Here is a 20,381-nt window from a genome sequence, read left to right on the forward strand (position 1 = left end):
GGAGTCCGCAACAATCAAGTTAAGAAACCGAAAAAGGCGCCTTGCACTTGCACAATAAGAAGTCTAATAATAAAGAGAAAGTCGGAACAGTGACAATTTGTCAGTATCTCTACCAACTTACCTAACGTGTATGTACGGTAGCCGGCTAACACAACTGCTGTAAGTAACTATGTTTCATAATACTAAAACTATCAAGGTTACCTATAAATGGATTGGTCGAATCCACTAAAAAAAAGTGAACGCGAGATGTTTAGTTTAGCATAACCATCCTTGACACCAAACAAAACAAATCATAAGTAAAATGCGAGTAGTGGAGTAGTGAACAAAAATAAATTAAACGGTTGAAGTGCACCATGAGTCAATCCATAAATGTGAATGATCTAAGTTAATATGTATTCGTACTACGCAAATATTTACTACAAAAGTTTGCATTTAAACTGGCATCTAGTTTTACACACCTTATTTTTCATAGTTAAAGGAATAAACTCTGCGCCACCTGAATTAACGTTTATATTAAATAAACAGAACGCGAGTCGCGTAGTACCTATCTGGATTGGTGAAGGTGATGTTCTTAATTCGGCGATTGCGTGGATATATCCATTAGTAAACGATGAAAAGGATTTACCACATATTGGTAAGTTTTCTAATTCGCCCTGCAAAGTACTTGCTTCTTCAGATGCATAAGTTTTTTTAATGGACTGATTTAGTTTCGTAGTATATTAAAATACCGACAAGAGTAGCAATAATTTGCTAAATTAGGAATTTAATATCTTTATGGAAAGACAAGTAGTACAGAATTCCAAGTACCATGGATATGTTTTATCGCGATATAAATAGAAACTGTTATCAAAAACAAATACTACAAAGTACACGTGAGAATGGACCTAAATTAACATTTCTAATAGATATTCAAAATTAAGTTATGGCACAGTGCATAATAAAATAAATGATTCAACAATTTTTAAGTAAAACTGGAAATTTAACAAACATTAGTTGCAGTAATCGTTATCATGGATTTTAAGTTATAGCTTTGTTTATTCATTTCACAAACGTTGTAAGGTTATATTATTCATGAATTAAGTAATACAGTTTTCGCATAAAATAATATATTTTGGGATACTTCCACATTTTATAAATATGACAAGTTCAATTGTATTTGACAAATGTTACAACATGTTTTTATCAACTGTTGTCTAGATGTTCCTGGTTCTTGCGATTTTTCTTTGAGAGGAGTTTTGTTTGTCAAAATTGCGAATGTTGCATCTTCATTGTTCACATTGGCAATCACTTTAGACGTTATCAGTTTTTTCTTCTATAACTTCCATAGTTTCCTCATGGAGATTCGACGCCCACTAGCAAAAAATGTACATGTATTTCCATAAATCCTGTGATTTCTTAAAATTTTTAGAGATTGCGGACGATTTCGAACGACTGCGAACGATTGTAGGCGCATATTGACAGATTGAGATGTTTATAGACAGAGAGCTGGCTATAGAAAGTATTATTGCGGGTCTGACTACCTTAAATTATACCTTACATCTCCCAGGGGGAAAATTTTTTTTTCTTTGTTTCAACTAAACAAATACAAAACTTTATTCATATGTGCTTCAATGATTTTATTTTCTACTTTAAGTTTTATGTTAGGTGGCTTAATTTCTACTACCTACCTCGTAAGATCCCTTAAATAAAGCTTGCTTTTGTTTCCTGTTTCGTTCTTTAACAACACTTGTTGTCCTACTATGTAATTTTCAACACTAATCTTCCTATCGTACCTATCTTTTCGTTTATTCTTTGATTTAAGCAAATTATTTCTTACATGCTTACTGCAACCGAAATTTTAGATTCAGTAGCAGGAGCAATTTATTTTTCTCGCCTCGATTTGGCTCAAGGGTACTACCGAGGGGTTAATACATTAGGAATTCTTGTGTACATGCAATCGGTATTCAATAAGTAGGTATTCACAGGAAATCATCGGAATTCAATAGGAAATCGCGGGTATTCATAGGGAATTCAGTAGCACATCTCCATTATAATGCGTACATCAATTGCTATAGTTATTAGAAGTACCCTTTACCTTTACCTCTTACTATGGGAGTTCCACCCACAGTACGGGACTTTTAAATGTGCCAAACATCGTATCGAAACTGGACCTTGAACTGGACGTACAGTTTTACTTGCAATCCAAGAATTCAGTTTTTCTCCGCTATCGAAAACTTGGGTGAAAGATCAACACGGTAAGCTCTATCCAGGGTGTTACTAAGTTCTTACACCCGAAAACAAACAACTTTTCTTAGTTTCAATTTTTGATTTGGTGCCCCGGTTCAAAGTTATTGGCATTCTTTTGTTAACACCCTGTATATTTAAATATAATTAGAGATTGTCATATCATATATGGCTCTTTTGGAATCTAACATACATCGTCATTTTATTCCGATCGCTCCGATATAAAAAATGGCAAGTTTAATATGTTTTTAAAGTCGCAGCTCTTCATAATTTTAAAACTCTTCAAATCTTTTTACTCATAATTACAGTTAAATTATCCTTTATCCATGTTAATTTTTTTAAAGCTAGGCAGTTCTTAGAATACATTCATAATATCTCTGTTCATATTTATTATAATAATTTGTTTGTGTCTACACTTTTGTACCGATATTAAAATGGAATACTACTCATGTCTCGTTTATTTACTAAAAATGCGTTAATGTAAGATTTCCTTCACTTTAAATAAATGAAGCCTTCTCCACTGCTATATTAGACATTCAAATTATGTGGTTTAATCTGGAAGACAATGGAGGCATAGTAAAGCTCGTTAATTTATTAAATATTAAAATATATTCAACAATAAATAAAAATACCAAATATTTTAAAACAAATTTATAGTGAGAAGTATAATGAACAATAATCACATGGTTTAAATATTCAAAAATAAAAAAAAAGTTCATCTGTTGTATACATGTATAAATAAAAAATCACTCCAAACAAAATATAATATAAAAACCAGCATAAAAATAAATAAATATATTCAAAATTAATCACCTCGTTTAATGATTTTAAATTTTCTATTTATTTGATTTCTGTCAAAGTGACTGATCTTTAAAGATTTACAACCTATCATTTGTATGGGTCCAAAAATGAAGTACTCTTTGTTTACAGATTGTTTATCTTCTTTTTTGGGCCAGTGGAATTCTTCTAAATTTTCTACTTCGTATAATTCAGAAGAAATTTTTTTAATTATATTGCCAATATACCAGGCCTCATCATAAAACACTGCATAATATTTTTCCATCTGTATTTCTATGTCTTCTTTATCTTAGAGTTGCAATGGTTTTCGCGGGAACGATAACGCATGGCTCATATCGTCGGTTTGGTACAAGACTATCCTAAGCGTTAGACATTAGTCATCAAGTAGTTAAAACTGTAGCGAAAATGGCTGGAAATAGAAATGTGGACAATTTTATTACTCTAAGAAAGGACAACCGAGGAAGATCCAATAGAGAAGGAAATCTTCGCGATGAAAAAGAAAGAAGCGGTAAGAGATCATATAAACTCGTCTGACGTAATAGAAAGCCACTACTGCAGGAAGGATTCGTCCAGGAAGTACCTGCCAGCTTCTCTCAATATTTCCAAAATGTATAGGTTGTATGTCGATCAATGCGAAGAATTGAACACAAAAGCAGTGCGTCAATCCATGTGTATAGATGGATCTTTTTAAATGAATTAATTTAGGGTTTCACATGCCCAAGAAAGATCAGTGTGATCTTTGTACAAACACCAATTCAGATGATATAGAGAAAACACTAATGAATGAGAAACTAGAAAATCATTTGGCAAACAAGGATTTCATTCATAAGCTAAAGGATGCAGATAAAAGCAAATTTTGTGTAGCTATTTTTGATCTACAGCAAGTTCTTCAATGTCCAAAAGTTGAAACTGGTCAAGCCTATTACAAATCCAAATTGGCCACCTACAATTTTAACTATATTTGATGCTGCAGAAAAACAAGGATATTGCTTTATGTGGCATGAAGTTATAGCCTCACGTGGAACCAGTGAAATTGGAAGCTGTGTTTTAGACTTTCTTAAAAGAAAAGCAAGCGAGGGTTTTAATGAGTTTGTATTTTATTGTGACAACTGCGCAGGGCAAAATAAAAACAAATTTATGTATGTCATGTTACTTTATGCAGCTCGCCAATATAACGTAAAAATTACGCTACGATTCATGGAAGTCGGACATACACAGAATGAGGGTGCTATTGAGAGGTGCGCGAGAAAAATTCCTATCTATACAAACCCCTGGGCAGTGGTGCACAATTGCCCGCACAGCATGTGTAAAAAGACCATACCATGTCAAAGAGATGACTCAAAATGATTTTTTTGATTTAAAAGACCTTGCTTTGCAAACGACAAAAATTGAGAGATATTTCCGGAAACGTGGTGAAATGGCCAGAAATCAGTTGTGTACATGCAGACTATGAAAACCCCAACATTATAAAAGCAGGTTACAAGCTACAAGAAGATTACTTTTTAATTAATGTAAAAGATAAATGTAGAAAAAAGTTACAAGACATGTCAAACTTCAAGTTGAAGAAATTGCGTGAAGATTTAATACCCATTAGTAAATACGAGTACGACTGCATTACGTATTTTTGTGAGAAAAATACAATTACGAAAGAATATCAAGATTTCTTCCGAAATTTACCACATACCGCCGAATAGAGCTTGGATTTTGACTGCTTATAAGGAATTTTGTATTTGGCATTTATTTATTTGTAATTGCATCAGTTTTTTTACAACTTAAGCTCCTTCGCCAAATATTTTTTTAAATAAACTTTGTTTATGAATGAGATCATTATTACCTACGCAGTTGAAATCATTTCAGTGTAGTATTGATTTTGCCATGTTTGTCTGTCTGTGTGTCTGTCTCTGTCTGTCTGTCTGTAAACACTACAACCCAAACGAATTGTCAGATCCAAACCATATTTTGCATACCTACTGATGAAGGCACCTCTTGAGAAGAACCCTAATGATTTGCAAGCAAATCGGTTGCCTGCTAAACACAATTTTTGGCACTTTTTAGGGAAGGGAATACACTTTCAGCTGCACCACTATTTCGGGTACACGGGATTTTTCATAATAACTTTCTTAGTTAACCATAACGGTATCCTAAGTCCCTATTAATTAGTATGTAAATAATCCTAAGTCTTACCCTAAACCGACGATATTACATTGCGCTTGCCAAACTCGAATAACACTTTCTTTGTATTTTGAATGAATGGGCTCGCATACAATTAATTGTTGGTGTCATATTAAAGTAGTACCTATAAATTCAATTTAAAAAAAATTGGACAAAATACAAATCCATTTTAAAGCTGTAGGTATTCACAGAACTTAGCAGGAAGTCGCCGCCAGTTATCGGAATTCAATGGGAAATCGGAGGTATTCGTAGGAAATCGTCGGAATTCAATAGGAAATCGCAGATATTCATAGGAAATCATTGCCATCGGAATTCATTTGTACACCGAAACTTCAATGTAACAACCCCTCGGGACTACCAAATTGAATTAGATCAGGGAAGTAGACATTATACAGCTCTTACGACGGACAGAGGACAATATCAAATGCTTTTACCAGAGCAATGACAATTGCTATGGCTGGGTTAAATTACGAAAATTGTTCTATTTATCTAGACGATTTAATTGTTTTTGGGAATAATTTAATTACACATACCTAATCAAAATCTTACAAAAGTATTACAGAGATTAAGAGCTTGTTTGGTTTACACGTTTATTTAAATAAACAAATTAAAAAAGAGGAGATTGTTGCAGACAATGGATCCATAAATCTGAACTAATGTTTTATAAGGTATCACTACAAAACAGAAGAAAAATGGACGAAATCTAAGCTATGTAAATGACTGGTCAAAAATTATATGCAGCTTTTCATCCAGATCGCATTAAACGTATCGTGAAATTCCCAAAAGGAGTTATGATATGGGGATGTATGTCAGCAAAAGGTTTGAGGCACTTTGAAGTTATCGACGGTACTGTAAACGCAGAGATAGATAAAAAATGTTCCAAAACCCACTCGTGGGTATTGCCGCGTAACACAAAGTATTGAAACGATGCGTTGCCATCGAAAGCACACAAAATGTCGAATCTGCATATTGAAGCACGTCCACGTCCAGAGAAAGAGAGGAGTTAAATAAGTAAAATAAAGTTTCAAAGAAATATCTCCATAAATAAGAAAGTTGGCATTGCGCAGTCACTGCGCATGCCCACACATAATTTTTACCATGTGCGAAATGTTTGCCTTTACTAGAAGCAGCTGTGGTTCAAATTCCAAAGAAATATCCCCATACATAAGAAAGTTGGCAATTGTGCAGTTACGGCGCATGCACTGCGCAATGCCAACACATAATTTTTACTGTGTGTGAAATGTTTGCCTTTACTAGGAGAATCTGTGATTAAAATTGCAAAGAAATATCTACATAAATGCGAAAGTTGCCATTGCGCAGTCACTGCGCATGCCTCCACATAATTTTTACTATGTGCGAAATGTTTGCCTTTACTAGAAGCATCTGTGGTTCAAATTTCAAAGAAATATCTCTATAAATGAGAAAGTTGGCATTGCGCAGTCACTGCGCATGCCCACACATAATTTTTACCATATGCGAAATGTTTACCTTTACTAGAAGCGTCTGTGGTTAAAATTTCAAAGAAATATCTCCATAAATAAGAAATTTGGCATTGCGCAGTATGCCCACACATCACTGCGCATGCCCACACATTATTTTTACTATGCGCGAAATGTTTGCCTTTACTAGAAGCGTCTGAGGTTAAAATTTCAAAGCAATATTTCCATAAATAAGAAAGTTGGCATTGCGCAGTCACTGCGCATGCCCACATAATTTTTACTATGCGCGAAATGTTTATCTTTACTAGAAGGGTCTGTGGTTAAAATTTCAGAGAAATATCCCTATAAATGTGAAAGTTGGCATTGCGCAGTCTGCGCAAAATATGGAGTTAAATGAAACTGATCGAAATGGGCAAATATAGACCATAACAGCTATCAATTAGCGAAAACGCGAAGTCTCTAGGTGGCCCAGGGGCCGAGATCTCGATGGAACGGACGGACGGACGGACGGACGGAAACACGAGCACATAAGCTTTATCTCAACTTCGTTGTGTTACGCTAAAAATATTAAAGAATAGGCGTCTTCCGAATATCGATAAGCTGTATGGCGAAGAAGATTTTGTTTTCTAGCAAGACGGAGCCTCTTGTCATACAGCAAAATCAACTCAAAAATGGCTCTCTGAGAATGAGATCACAGCTTTGTCCTTTGGCATAAGGTGAGGCAGCAGTTACTAAATAATCCTCAAAGAACAGTTCCAGATTTAAAGTCAAAACTGGCAGATGTGTGGATTAAATTGTCACATGAGTTTTGTAAAACGTTAGCCTGCCAGAATAGCAACGGTGTGGCGATATCAATTACAATAATTACATTACACTTAAACTAGGTAACATAATTTCAAGAGGTTACAAATAAATTAAACTTACCTAATTATACTGATAACTGATTGAAAGTACTACCCCGGAAATATATCTTTCATCTTTGGGAATACCTGCTTGACGATTACTTTTAAACCATGCCACTTTCAGTGATTTAAAGAATCCTACATCTAGAGGTTGGCATTGTACCGGATCGCATTTAAACATTCCGGTATGGGATTTCAGCACTTGCGCTATTTTGATTGGTCAATTTGAATTTGCTTTGGTCAATTAACGCGGAGTGTCGAAATCAGTACCAGAATGTCGCGCAGGGCTGAAACAGGTCGGAATGTTGATGAAAAACAGCATTCCCATCCTTAACATACCTACGAGTACGTTTAATTTTACATTAAAAAATTATCTTAGTGGAGTTACTTCAGATAAACCATCTTGTTTGCAACCAACAGAGATATTGTTTAGCGATATTGAAATACCTATTATTATGGACTGTTGTATTTGTAAACACACAATAAAATAATCGTAGACAATGTTTAATAGTTAATAGTGATGTTTATATTCTCGAGGGCGACGAGTTAAAAAGCTCGAGGGCCTACGGCCCGAGAGTATAAACATCAGCTTATGCCCGTGGTACATACACAATTTTATGTCTTACAAATAGTTTTCTTCGTCAAAATTCGTTTACAAAATAATTCATTATGTTTGATCGAGTATGCGTGGTTCGAATTTGTTAATGTGATTGAAACCATCCAAACGTCAAACGTAATTTTAAATAATTCAATTCATCGTGAATGAGGAAGAAGTTCCAGAAACTATACGAAATAAGGCCAATCTTGTGATTTAGTAGATATTGACAATTAATAATTGACGTTTCTAATTTTCAATGACCTGCAAATATTTGTTTGTTTTGTCATTAAGTATAAATGAGTTACTATGGTGATACTTAATGCCCTAGGACATAAAGTGGTACTTTATGCCCGCGTATCACAGATATAAAATGTGCTATGATAGGTTAGTAAGACATAAAATAGCTTATATTGAATAAACAACGCTTATTATAAAACAGTACATCTTACTCGTATCGAGGTCGATGGAAGAAGATAGATGTCGCTTCATTTCCACAATTCCTACTTAAGATCAGTGGCGTAACAACTCTAAGGTTAAATCATAACATGGACAGAGACGTTATTTGTATTCGACTTGACTTCAGGATTGCTGCTGTTGTATATTCGGTGTTTGAAACAACCAATGGTTCGTAAAATGTCGTAAAAGGTTGAACATTTTCCCCAAACGCTAACTTGGTCATAGAATTTAAACTTACTGGAAGATCAAAATGTTTACAAAACCGATGAAAAATCCTACAGGGACAATTACAAAATCCAATATTGCCATCGACATATTGAAATTCAGCTCTGTAGGACTTTGTACATTTTTTGACTTTTTGACTAGGACTGACACATTGAATATCTTCATTTTAATTCCAGATGCGCTTTTTAATAAGTTTAATAATAGCAATCTTGAAGTCGTATATTTCTTGAGTGAACACAGTTTCATATTCTTCCCTAGTAATATTCTTCCAGGCATTTAGGAATAAAATCAATTAAGGTACAGAGAGAAGGAATGGTAACTTAATAGATCAACAACTCAGAAGACGTCTGAAGACTGCATTGTTGACACGTAACTTATTACTTATTATTATGCTTACATAATATGCCAAATGCATGACAACATTCCGATCTGTGTTTCAGCACTATCGAACATTCTGGTACTGATTTCGGCACTCCGTGTTAATTTACAACAGCAAATTCAAATCGACCAATCAAATTTGCGCGAGTGCTGAATCCTATGCCGGAATGTTTAAATGCTACCGGATCCCACTCAGGGTAGGTTTCCTCGTGAGGGTTACTGCTCGTAGCGGGCTTGTTTGTCCGAATAGTACCCACAAATCTACTCGTAGTGCAAGTTTTAATTCCATGTGTGATTTTAGCTACAATATAATTATACAATTGAACTTAGGTGGTAACAATTAGTTGCTAGGTTTTATAACTAATTACTCACCTGCAATATAATGACCAACTTCTAGCTTTAGCTTAATTACTAAATTAAGGACGGCCCGAAGTTCAGGGTTCAGGATATCGATATAAAATAGCCTTCTCGTCGATAGGAACAATTTTTGGAAAGTCTTGACCCCGATAAGTAACAGGGCACGGAAATATTTGACTAATCATAATTTAAATGTTTGTATTTAGGTGGTGAAGCCATCTTACGGGTTTACTGAATACTGTAAAATGCGACCAGTAAACTAAATAATAAACGCAGTATTCTGTGTTTTGCTACAGTATATGTATATTGGTGGAATGTGGAATAACGCATACAAATGCTATGTTATTCTCCTCGCACAAACGAATTACATTTTCATTAAAGAAGGAGGCCACGTTATCTCCAATTGGTACCCTTCTTCCTTCAGGCGTTTAACATGGGGTAAGAAAGAACTTGCAAACCCATCATTAAAAGCACTCGAAGCCATCCAGCCGTGTGAAGTGCGGTTGAATCTTGTCCTAGTGCACAGCATGAGTTGGCTTTGGCTGTTGTACCTGATTTGGGCTTCACTTTATCTCCGTCAGTTCAGGATACTCCTGGGCCGCTTTTTGATTGTTTGTCGAGTACCACCTATGGGGGCGACTGCTTTGATGTGGTTTGCGTCGGAGTTGTCCATGTCGCTGTATGTTTTTTTCCGCCAACTGTCGCACGTGGTCTTTCAGGGTGGAGATGGCTAGGCCTGCCCTTAGCGTCTCGTTCCGCACAAACCATGGTGCTCTGACGATGGTTCGCAAGGTGCCGATTCTAGTCTCCTCGCGTTCGTGTCCAATTTCCTTTAGCACTGTTCGCAATGAACCATGAAAAATCACTTTTTCACGAAGCTGTTCATGCACAGATGTCATAAATTGTGTTTCTAATACCATCGACGTTCAAATCACACGCTTAAGGCGAGGACGATTCTTTGAAGGCGATTTCAACGCTTCGTTCTTCACTGCCGCTGTAATGGTACCGACCGTGGAGATACGAACAGGTACTGAAAGCCGGCGCCACTCTCTACGATAATTACTTAGTAGAATGTCTAATGTAATAATTATGCTGTTGCTACCTCTCTTACTGCCTGCAAAAGTAACAAGGGGCCTCCATGGTCACGCTCTTGTTTAATATACAGAATTAAAGATGCTACCATTTTTTTAGCAGTGCTATCCAAATTCTTCGTCATCGATATAAAGATTTACAATGGACAAATGGGTCTTGCTACCAAAACAAATGCTTTGAAATAATTGACAAATTATCCGCTGACTAGACAAAATACCACGTCCGTCCTAACCATTGAAATTGTATATACTTACCGTTATTGTAACTTTTCAGTTTCCAATTATCTTCCCGCCACCAACAATGCCTACAATTGTAATTTTGCGAAATCGAAATCGTGTAGTAAAAAATGGGAAACGGGTGAATGGAAAACTGCGGAATTTGATGTGCATAGCTTCAAACCCATTGTAGATACACGGTGGGAAAGTAAGTATACCACCTGAAAGAAACTTGCAGCAAGAAAACCGTAACTTTCAGATTTCCCTACTTACTTAACGTCGAATTTAACCAAAGACTTTAGTGTTAGGGTAGACATTCCGAGTGTCTTTGAGATTGGTATCTCTGTAAGAGCGGCTAAAAATGTGGAAGTTCTTGTTTGTGAGGGCTGGCATCCCGAACGTTTCCCATGTTATTATGTGAGTATTGGAGGACCGGACAATAAGCAATCATTTCTACGCAAGTATAAAAACGGAATACCAACTAAATTCTCGGTAGATGATCCCAAACTTGCCAAATACAAGGTATTTCTACCCTTACAAATAGTTATGGTTTTTAATCTTTCTACTTTTCAGCATGAAATCGGCGTACTATCAGAAGAACTGTGGAAAACATTTTCCTTGTCTCTTAATGCTAATGGAACATTTAAATTAAGGGAATGTGTGACCAATGTAACAATACTGGATTACAGTGATAAAAGCGCTCTTAACCCGATAAACGTTATAGTTAGAAGTAAAAATCAAAACGCCCTTTGGAAACTTCATAAAAGTAAGAGTTCCCTACGATATTAACTACTACTATAATAGTCTCATTTTAGACGAGTATCTTTTTACAACTAAACCAAATATAGCACGATTTGGCCCCGAATTGCATCCCTATGGAAGTCAGCTGTGTGTTGCCTTGTATGTATCAATCTGTAAATACTGTACTTTGCGATTCTTCACGGTGCAAAACGGAAAAAATGAAACACTGGGGGAAATTGTTGGAGACAACGTAAATTTAGAAGTATCTTTTCTAATTTTTTAACATTTACACCTGCAGGACTCGGACGAGCTGTTGTGGAAGGAGATTAAACTAATTCGCAGTAATGTATTTGATGACACCTTACAAATCTATACGGAAACATATTACGTAGACAAGGCAGACCATCAAAATGGATTTTGGGCGATAGACGATGTGAGAGTATGTTCGGAATATGGTAAAACTCCTAATTTTAAAATTGCATTGATATATCTACCTAGACTAGTATTTTTCAGAAATAAGAATCAGCAAGTTAATACTGAATGATATGGCGTTTAACGATTTTGATGCGTCTCATATTACCTGCGAAATTTTAAAAAATCCAAAGTGGAGGCCCGTTCCCCGCGTTTCTAGTCCACTGAGTAAGTAAATAAGTGAAATTTGGGAGTTTTAGAAAGGGAAGCAAAGAGATTCTCTTAAAGTTTAACTGCATGTAATAGGGTATTGGATCTTTCGGTCGGTAATGTTTTGGCGCCACAATACATCTACCAACGGAGATGCAAAATACGTTAATTAATTATGTACATGAAAATCTCGGATCATAATTCCTTTACCATAAAAGATACCGAAAAAGTCTTACAGCAAAATTACCGTCGCCATATTTCTAAAATATTTTTGATCACCAGGGGCGTGCTGTATCCCAGTGGCGTATCAAACTTGCATTTTTTTTTAATGGAACGCCCCATATTTTATTACTGATTTGGAATGTACTTGAAAAATACTTATTTTTTTTTATAACATATTATACCCCTGACTTTAACGACTTCGCTGTTATAACATTTCTTCGTCAAAATTTGACAGTTGTTCGAATTTTTTTTTAGAGAAACTAAATCGTGCAGGCGGCTAATTTTTGAATTGAGGTACAGGTTAAGACCTCTTTCATAGTCACATAATTTTTTTTAGGTACTTACTTGTATAAAAAAATTTAATTTTTGATTGATCTTCGCCAAAAGTCATATTTTTCAAAAAATTCAAATGGCACTCCCCTAAACAAATTATACCTGGGTAGCCAAAACTACAAATTTTCTACTGATACAAAGAAAACCACGCATTCCATAAGAAAATTTCAGAGAAAAACCAGTCGAAACGCCAATTTGTAAAAAAACCTTATTTTCCAAATCTAAGTGTGCCATGATGAAACAAAAGAGGTGCCGATACGCTCCGTGCAAGGCACGCGATGGTGTCGAACCGATGCGCGCAGGCGCAGAAACGGTGAGCATACGGGTTATAACCGCGTATGATGGCTATGATTTCCAATTCCCTTACGGACAATTTTCTAATAGCCATCGTATCGCAACAACAGTATTAATTCACTCGCTCTTCCTGACGCGTCTGTTCCACCCGCAAACACTGGTGATCTACTACTACTAGAACCGAGACAACGGGAACCATGCCGATAGGACAAGCGGATGATACACGGGTATGATACGTTCTAGTGGGCATAGTAGTCCGTATAGTATATTTCCCGTGCGTCATACGTTCATAGTACGGTCATATTACGGTACTGTGTAGTGGGCAGATACGTTTAAAGCCTGCGTTTCATTAGACGAACCCTGATCAGCATTCCTTTTATGACCATCCTTTCGCTTTCGAAAGAAACAGTTTTGCATAACATGACCCTCCTTCTTGCAAAAGAATTAGATTACCTTCTTCTTGTTTCAACAACGAATAATTTTTATTTATATGACCAGGCTTGTTACATAAAAAACATTTCATATCCTTATTACCTCTTGCAAATTTGCTGACCATATTAGACCAAATCTATTATGATGTCACCTAGAATCTTGCCCTTGAATCTAGTTTCCATTCTCATCCAAATAACGCTTTATAAAATTTCTGTTTCTGTCATGTTTTGTATTTTTTTACAGCTGACGTAGTTTGTAACTCTTCTACCGCAACTTCAATACGCATGTATTTGAATTCTCCCTCCGAGGATACTACCCATCGACAATACTCGATTATCCAATACGAAGTAAGTATAATGGATCCATCCTTAAATAAGACAGGCAGTGACAAGTCGCACACATGAAACTAAAGTTTGTAAACCTCTTATTCGGTGTGTTCAAGTCATTTCTTGTATATAGGGAAACGATATTTGCCACAATACTGATGCTTCTAACAAAGAGCAGAATATACAGAGAGTAAAATCTCAAGGTTATCTAATTGGAAAAGGTAATCACATAGATATACCAACTCTTGTGCCTTATACCCTGTACAATATTCACTTTTGGAACATAATCGACGACAGTAAGAGATTTTGCCAAATGCACACGATTCCGACAGGTACGTAGCTAATCGGTGCAGCAATGGTCCACTAACAACGTGTGATTGTAGAAGTACCAACAAAAGAGGAAATACCAAAAGATATAAAAATGACCATTACTGACACTGCAAATATAATTGAATGGAACGAACCGAAATGTACTGTAAAATACGGACCAATTGTGTACCAAGTTCATGTGACAAATCAAAATAACAGTAACAGCAGTATACTTTATCTTGAAACTGACACACGTACTAAATACAAATTTGATAATCTGCAACCATTCACAAACTATACCGTCGAAATTGATACTGCGAGAAACTTTAAAGCTTTTCAGTTCAACACCTCCTACATCGCAACGATTTACAACTTTACAACAAAGGCAGGAGGTAAGGTTCTAATATATCATGTAGCATATCGTCATTATAGCTTATTTACAGTTGCCCCAAAAGTGAATAATTTGGAACTGTATAGTATCAATGAGAGATCGGCTTCGATTCGTTTCGAGTTGCCACCTTATTGTAAAGGATTGCCGAAAATTGTCCAGGTTCGATGGTGTCATCCATTGTTTTTATCGGGATGCTTATCTGATCTACAAAATTTAACCAAATGCAAATTGTGGGACTCTAAATATTGCATTGAAGTTAATAATTTGGTGACAGGTGGCGAATATGTGTTTAACGTCTCTATTAAAAATCAAGATACGTTCATATTTAGTGAAGAGGCCTCAATCAACGGAAAAGCCGTTCAAAGGGGTAAGTGTATTGTAGGGTATACGGCGCCGCCGGGGGGGGGGGGGCTGCTTGTCAGTTCAAAGTTGTCATGATGGTAACTCGAGGAAATGTACAGGCGCATCTTCCAAAAGGAAAATGAACGGTATTGTCCGCACTTTATCGGTCTGTGAATGCTAAAATAAAATGAAAGTGCACAGCAATTTCCCTAAGCGGGAAGAGTAAATCATCTGATTCGGTAACAGTATCTACTGGGAAATAACAAGCAAGAAAATCAAATCAAAGCAATAACCCCCCCCCCCCCCCTGCGCGACTTGCAAACTTACAAAAGTGCAAAAAATCCCCTCTAAATTAAGTGTTACCTTATATACACTTCCTACAGGGAACGTAGGAAATTCCGGACCGGTCGGCGTATTTGCTTAATACTGTCCAAAATTAAAAAAAAAATAATTGTGCGGCCTACTGACGCCCTTAAAGTATTTCCATACGAATTAATTAAGAGCGCTTCTGTTGAGATCCCCACGACTTAATCGGATGCTGTTTACTGCAACATATTTTTTAGCTACTGTTAATTGGACTTAGTTGGCCGGATTGAAATTCCTAAAATTCGCTAATTCAATTAACACCGGCTGTTACTTGAAATGTTGGGCTCAAACGGCGGGGTTGGCTATATCAAGCTGATAAACACCTCACGGCCTCTATTGGTTTTAAGCCTATTTTCAATTAACATAGGAAACTCCAACTGGCCAATAACGACTTAACTGAAATTCTAAAATATTAATTCGTTCTCGTCTTCTAAACGACAAGAGCTTTCGGACGCAACAAAGATTATTGAAATATCGTCACGGGAACGGTTGCAAACTGCGAAGTAATTACAGCTTTTATTTACGACAACGGTGCGCCACGGCGGCCGAAACAACTCTAGAAATTAAATAAATCACTTTTACCTTGTATCTTCAACTCTTAGAACCATCACAAATACTTGCGGCACTACACTTTTCGTAACGGAGCGCCAAATCTTGACTACTCCACCTAAAGACACTGAACGGCGGATTATATAGCTGATACATACCTCTCTGGAAAAGTTGCTTTAATCGACGACTGGGGCGCGCACAGATCAGCCAGTAAGGAAGGAAGCGGCAAAGGATAGAAGTGTCCATCGCAGTTCGATCGAAGAAGCTGCCGGACTTAGCTGAAATGGAAAAAGAACACCGTTTCGTAATTTTCATCTTCGGCGACATCTGAAACGAAGACAGTTTCCATCGCGTACAAAGGCACAGGGCTTTTCGCAGGTGGGGCAATCAACAGGTCCTCGGAGCACCACGCCGTGGTCCTCTAAGAAAGAAATAATCCCTTCTTCGCTCTAGGCGAGAGCTATAAAAGTAAAAAGATAATTAACGCAGCCGTTACAAGTCATCATTGCTTTAAAAAAGGCAGAATCCTTAATTCTCTTGTTTGCTACTTGCCTGTTTAATATTTTTTCTGCATTTATTTGCGTAATGATCTACTGTATTGCACTTAAAACACTTGATCTTTCTCTGTTTACACGTTGGATTTGCAAAAGGACTCTTACTGCAACCACTCCACTGTCTGTCCTGGTTGCTCGGTTGGTTTCGTTGTATCTCTTCATCTGGTTTTCCCGATTTGCCCTTTTCAGCCTAATTGACATCCACGGTTGCCGCTCTGTCGTTTGGATTCCTGCCGCTGGCTGCTAGACTAGCTTCCTTCGAAAACGCCAACTCCACTATACATTCTAAGGTAAAAAGTCTTCATAAAATCGTGTCCTCTATCGGGTTTTTTCCACGCGTTCCCGAAAAACTGAAATCTTTGGACTGAAATGTTTCGTCATGATTTCACAGAATTCTTTATAACTCTTCTCACTTGGTTTGTCTGGGTACCTGCTATAAGCTGACTTATTAAAACCGTACATCGTTTTTTATATTTTTCTACATCTTGTATTCCATGAGCTGCTAGGAATTGTTCGACTCTCTCCTGGTAGATGATCTAATCCTGGCCTACACGATTGAATCGCTCGATCACTCCAATCAATGCCGCCATTTTCGATGAAACACAAATTTCCTTTATAATAAACTTCCGCCGCTGATTGTTCGCCCCGCTGTATTAAATATTTTGTTTAGTTACACTTGTATTAACAGTTGTACTAAGTTCCAGGCAAACCCAGCGGGCTCATCTACAATACAATTAAGGGTAAAAACTACGGCTCGCCTTGTAATTTAAATATAAGCTGGGAGCACCCTTACGACCAAAACGGAACAATTACTTTGTTTGAAGTTTTCCTTGAAGAAACTAGTTACAATTTCGCCGCAGACACTTCAAAAACTATACACGAAATCCTAAAAGTAGACAAGCAGAGTTACCAAAAGAGATACAGTTGTGTTGTATGTCGTGTCAATTACTCTTAAGTTTAATTACGTGAATTATAATTGCAGATTAATTATGTTTCCTATGACACTCCGTATAAAATTTCCGTGCGGGCGGTAAATGACGACTACAAGGGCGAGTTTGAGTCCGTACAAATTAAAACAGAAAGTGAAGAAACGTATAGTGATCCCACTCCAGAATTTGTTAGCTGCACCAATGAGACAATAACATTCAAGCTTCCTAAGCTGGAGGCAGGTTTAAATTCTAGCATGCTAATCGTAATAGTTCAAGATTATAATAATAGTAAAACGCACATCTTAGATGATATTGACAAGCTGGAAATGTTTGGCGAGAAATACAAATTATGCAATGAATTTGGAGAAAGCTGGGTTGCTAAAAATTTGCTGGTAAGGCTAGTAAGATGTAATGCAGATAAGCTGATGTTTTATGTTACAGCTTTCTAGTGGTGAACCGCCTCTGATGGTGGTCGGTGACCGCAGCGTAAGTTATGTCCCTCAACTTCAAAAAAATGTCACGAATAAACCCCTAAAACCGGACACAGAATATTGCTTTACTTTTGCATTCGTCGACCAAGAAGAAAATATTGATAGATTTGATGTTTATCACTACAAGCACCTTTACACTCAACGAAACAGTATGGCCGAAGCTCAGGATGATGTGGCAGGGGAAAGTAACAATGTAGCCATTTACGTTGTGCCAATGTTATGTATAATTCTCTTAGTTGGTTGTGGGGTGTGGTTTCTCAGAAGGTAGGGTGAAGAGTATAACAAACAGATTTTCATTGTAATATTTTATTTAGATTCTTTATAAAGAAACGAACGGAGGAACACATTTACGAGTCTATGCCATTCGACGATTACATACCAGATGCTGTGTCAAATGAAAGCTATGATACCTTGGTTCATAATTAATCCACGAGTAACTTATTTATGATCTAGTCAACGGCATACTTCAACGTACTTCTTTTTATTTATGAATAGAACCCGTGTACAGTGACAGGTGTGTGCTTGTCAATTTTAGTTTCTTAAGATTTTATTCCACAAGCGGGTAAACCTCACAGTAGTGCCATTTATGGAAGATATCAGACTGTATACTTTTCGCGTCATCAACCAAATACTTTCTAATAGTTGATAGTATTAACACAGTAAACACCAAACATACTACAGGTATACAGAGTTGGACTGGGTTAAACTGGGTCGCTGGGTCACGTCATACTTTCTTCAGTTAGGCCCAGTTTGACCCGGTGACCCAGCGACCAAATTTCACCTAGGGCCCAGTTTGACCCAGTTAAGTCAGAGACATCGATTAAAGTGTACAGATTCTGAAATAAATGAAACTGAAGGCTGGTTGCTGAAAATAATACTTGGTTGCTTGACAACTGCCATATCTGTGATCTTTGCTAATACGGACGTAAAAAACTCCATTGTTCCGAGTTGTATTATAGTAATCTTATTTCTAAACAGTGCCCTGCTTCATTTCTTTGCTTCAGGGCATACCAGTTGCTTACAGGTGTCCATTTACATTTCATTGTCTTCTACTATTATCTGTTCACCCAACAGATGCAGTTAAGCTCCTCCCAAAAAATTCCCGGCAAATTTAAATGAACATTTTTAATTGGCCGAATTTTCAAAACCTGTAACACACGCAACTATTTGCTTCCAATTACAATTGCTGTATCTAAATTGACATTGCGTTTTGTATTTGCCTTGCCTCAATTTGCCGTTAATTTCATTTATAAGAACAAACTAATCTTTTTGAACTTAATGTGACATGCGATTTTCCCGGTTTTTATAATTTTGTGACTGTGAAACGGGTCTGTTATTACATTGGCCAAAATTTATTGGGAGTGGCTTAACTGCATCTGTTGGGTGAACAGATTATAGTTAGCTTAATCTAAATAAATCTATTCTCTAAATACTTTCATTGACTACTTGACTACCACCTACAAACAAATGGTATTAGTTCTTTTGAAAAAAATTGGGCTACGTGCTTGTTGGCTGAATATTATTGAGGAAGTTTTTTTTGTAAATTAGATGTTACTTGAAATTTATTTTGGATGACAAAAATTATATACCTACCAATGCACACCTAATGCTATACATTTGAATACAAATTTGTCACAAAGGCGGATACATAGCAATAATTTAATTACTGGGTCACCGGGTAAAGCTGGGTCAAGATGGGTCAATCTGGGTCACCGGGTCAAGCTGGGTCATCGGGTCAAACTAGGTCACCGAGTCACTGGGTCACGCTATGTTTGACTCAGACCAATTCTGCAAGTATACATATTATTGTAAAAATTGAAACAAAGTATTGGTAAAAAAAGATCCTTTTTAAAACCGTACCTATACTACTTTTTGTAACTGTTGTGATTATGATGGCAGCTTTAGTTCAGTTGGTTTTGTGTTTACTGTGTGTAACTATTGGTAAATTCTGATAAAATAAGAGAGCAAAAAATCAGTATTTGTTAATAACTGACACGCACACTAACAATGTTAATTTTCATGATGTAAGTATTAATACTTTTCTTATAATTGCTTCTTTAGGTTGTACTTACCTATTTTTCATCTGTGATATCGTGTTAACTGTTCAATTTGTTATAATAAACGATGTAATACAACACAAGTACAACCTTAGAAAGAGTAGAGCACCAGCAAGGGTTCTGGCGCACTTGACGACAAAATCCCATTTTATTTCTATGGTTCATTCCCTTCTGCTTGCGGATTGACGAACAGATAAGCGACTACGGTAGGCAATATTCTGATTGGCGACGCGGATGCTCTCTGATGAACACAAAAAAGCGCATCGAAAGTGGTTGCAAGTTTCTGCGCCCAAGAGAGTGAGGAATTTTTAAATTCGTTTGTAACGGGAAACAAGATTTGGGCCCACTACTTCACGCCAGAGACTAAGGAACAATCCAAACATGGCGGCATTCCAGTTTCAAATAGTTCAAGTTCAAGTACACGCCGCCAGCGGGGAAGGTGATTGCTTTGGTATTCTGGAAGGAAATGCGTTCTATTGATCGACTATCTGAAAAGGAGTAGGTACAACAAGCACGGCAGCAAGGTACTGCGAGGTACTAATAAAGCTACGCCGATGGCGTTGACCGAG

The 20,381-nt window shown here is 36.7% G+C and overlaps 1 protein-coding gene across 1 annotated transcript; it reads left to right on the top strand.

Annotated features, from left to right (window-relative positions):
• Positions 1-208: 208 nt before the first annotated feature.
• On the top strand, positions 209-18,414 carry LOC116159291. The gene is made up of 15 exons (XM_031472245.1): positions 209-634; positions 10,914-11,063; positions 11,115-11,377; positions 11,429-11,621; positions 11,671-11,846; positions 11,895-12,051; positions 12,110-12,235; positions 13,742-13,845; positions 13,958-14,156; positions 14,208-14,525; positions 14,577-14,891; positions 17,034-17,266; positions 17,318-17,656; positions 17,706-18,019; positions 18,070-18,414. The coding sequence occupies exons 1-15, from the start codon at positions 391-393 to the stop codon at positions 18,179-18,181; spliced, it is 3,243 nt and encodes a 1,080-aa protein (XP_031328105.1). The 5' UTR covers positions 209-390; the 3' UTR covers positions 18,182-18,414.
• Positions 18,415-20,381: the final 1,967 nt, after the last annotated feature.

Source organism: Photinus pyralis, unplaced genomic scaffold, assembly GCF_008802855.1.
Source record: "Photinus pyralis isolate 1611_PpyrPB1 unplaced genomic scaffold, Ppyr1.3 Ppyr1.4_LG1, whole genome shotgun sequence".
NCBI classification, from domain to species: Eukaryota; Metazoa; Arthropoda; class Insecta; order Coleoptera; family Lampyridae; genus Photinus; species Photinus pyralis.

Excerpts from the sequence above, each read along its gene's own strand:
- LOC116159291 (XM_031472245.1), top strand. The coding sequence starts at position 391 with ATGTATTCGTACTACGCAAATATTTACTACAAAAGTTTGCATTTAAAC. Across the intron at positions 635-10,913 it reads AAAGGATTTACCACATATTG|TTTCCAATTATCTTCCCGCC; the intron begins GTAAGTTTTCTA and ends GTAACTTTTCAG. Across the intron at positions 14,892-17,033 it reads CGGAAAAGCCGTTCAAAGGG|TTCCAGGCAAACCCAGCGGG; the intron begins GTAAGTGTATTG and ends AGTTGTACTAAG.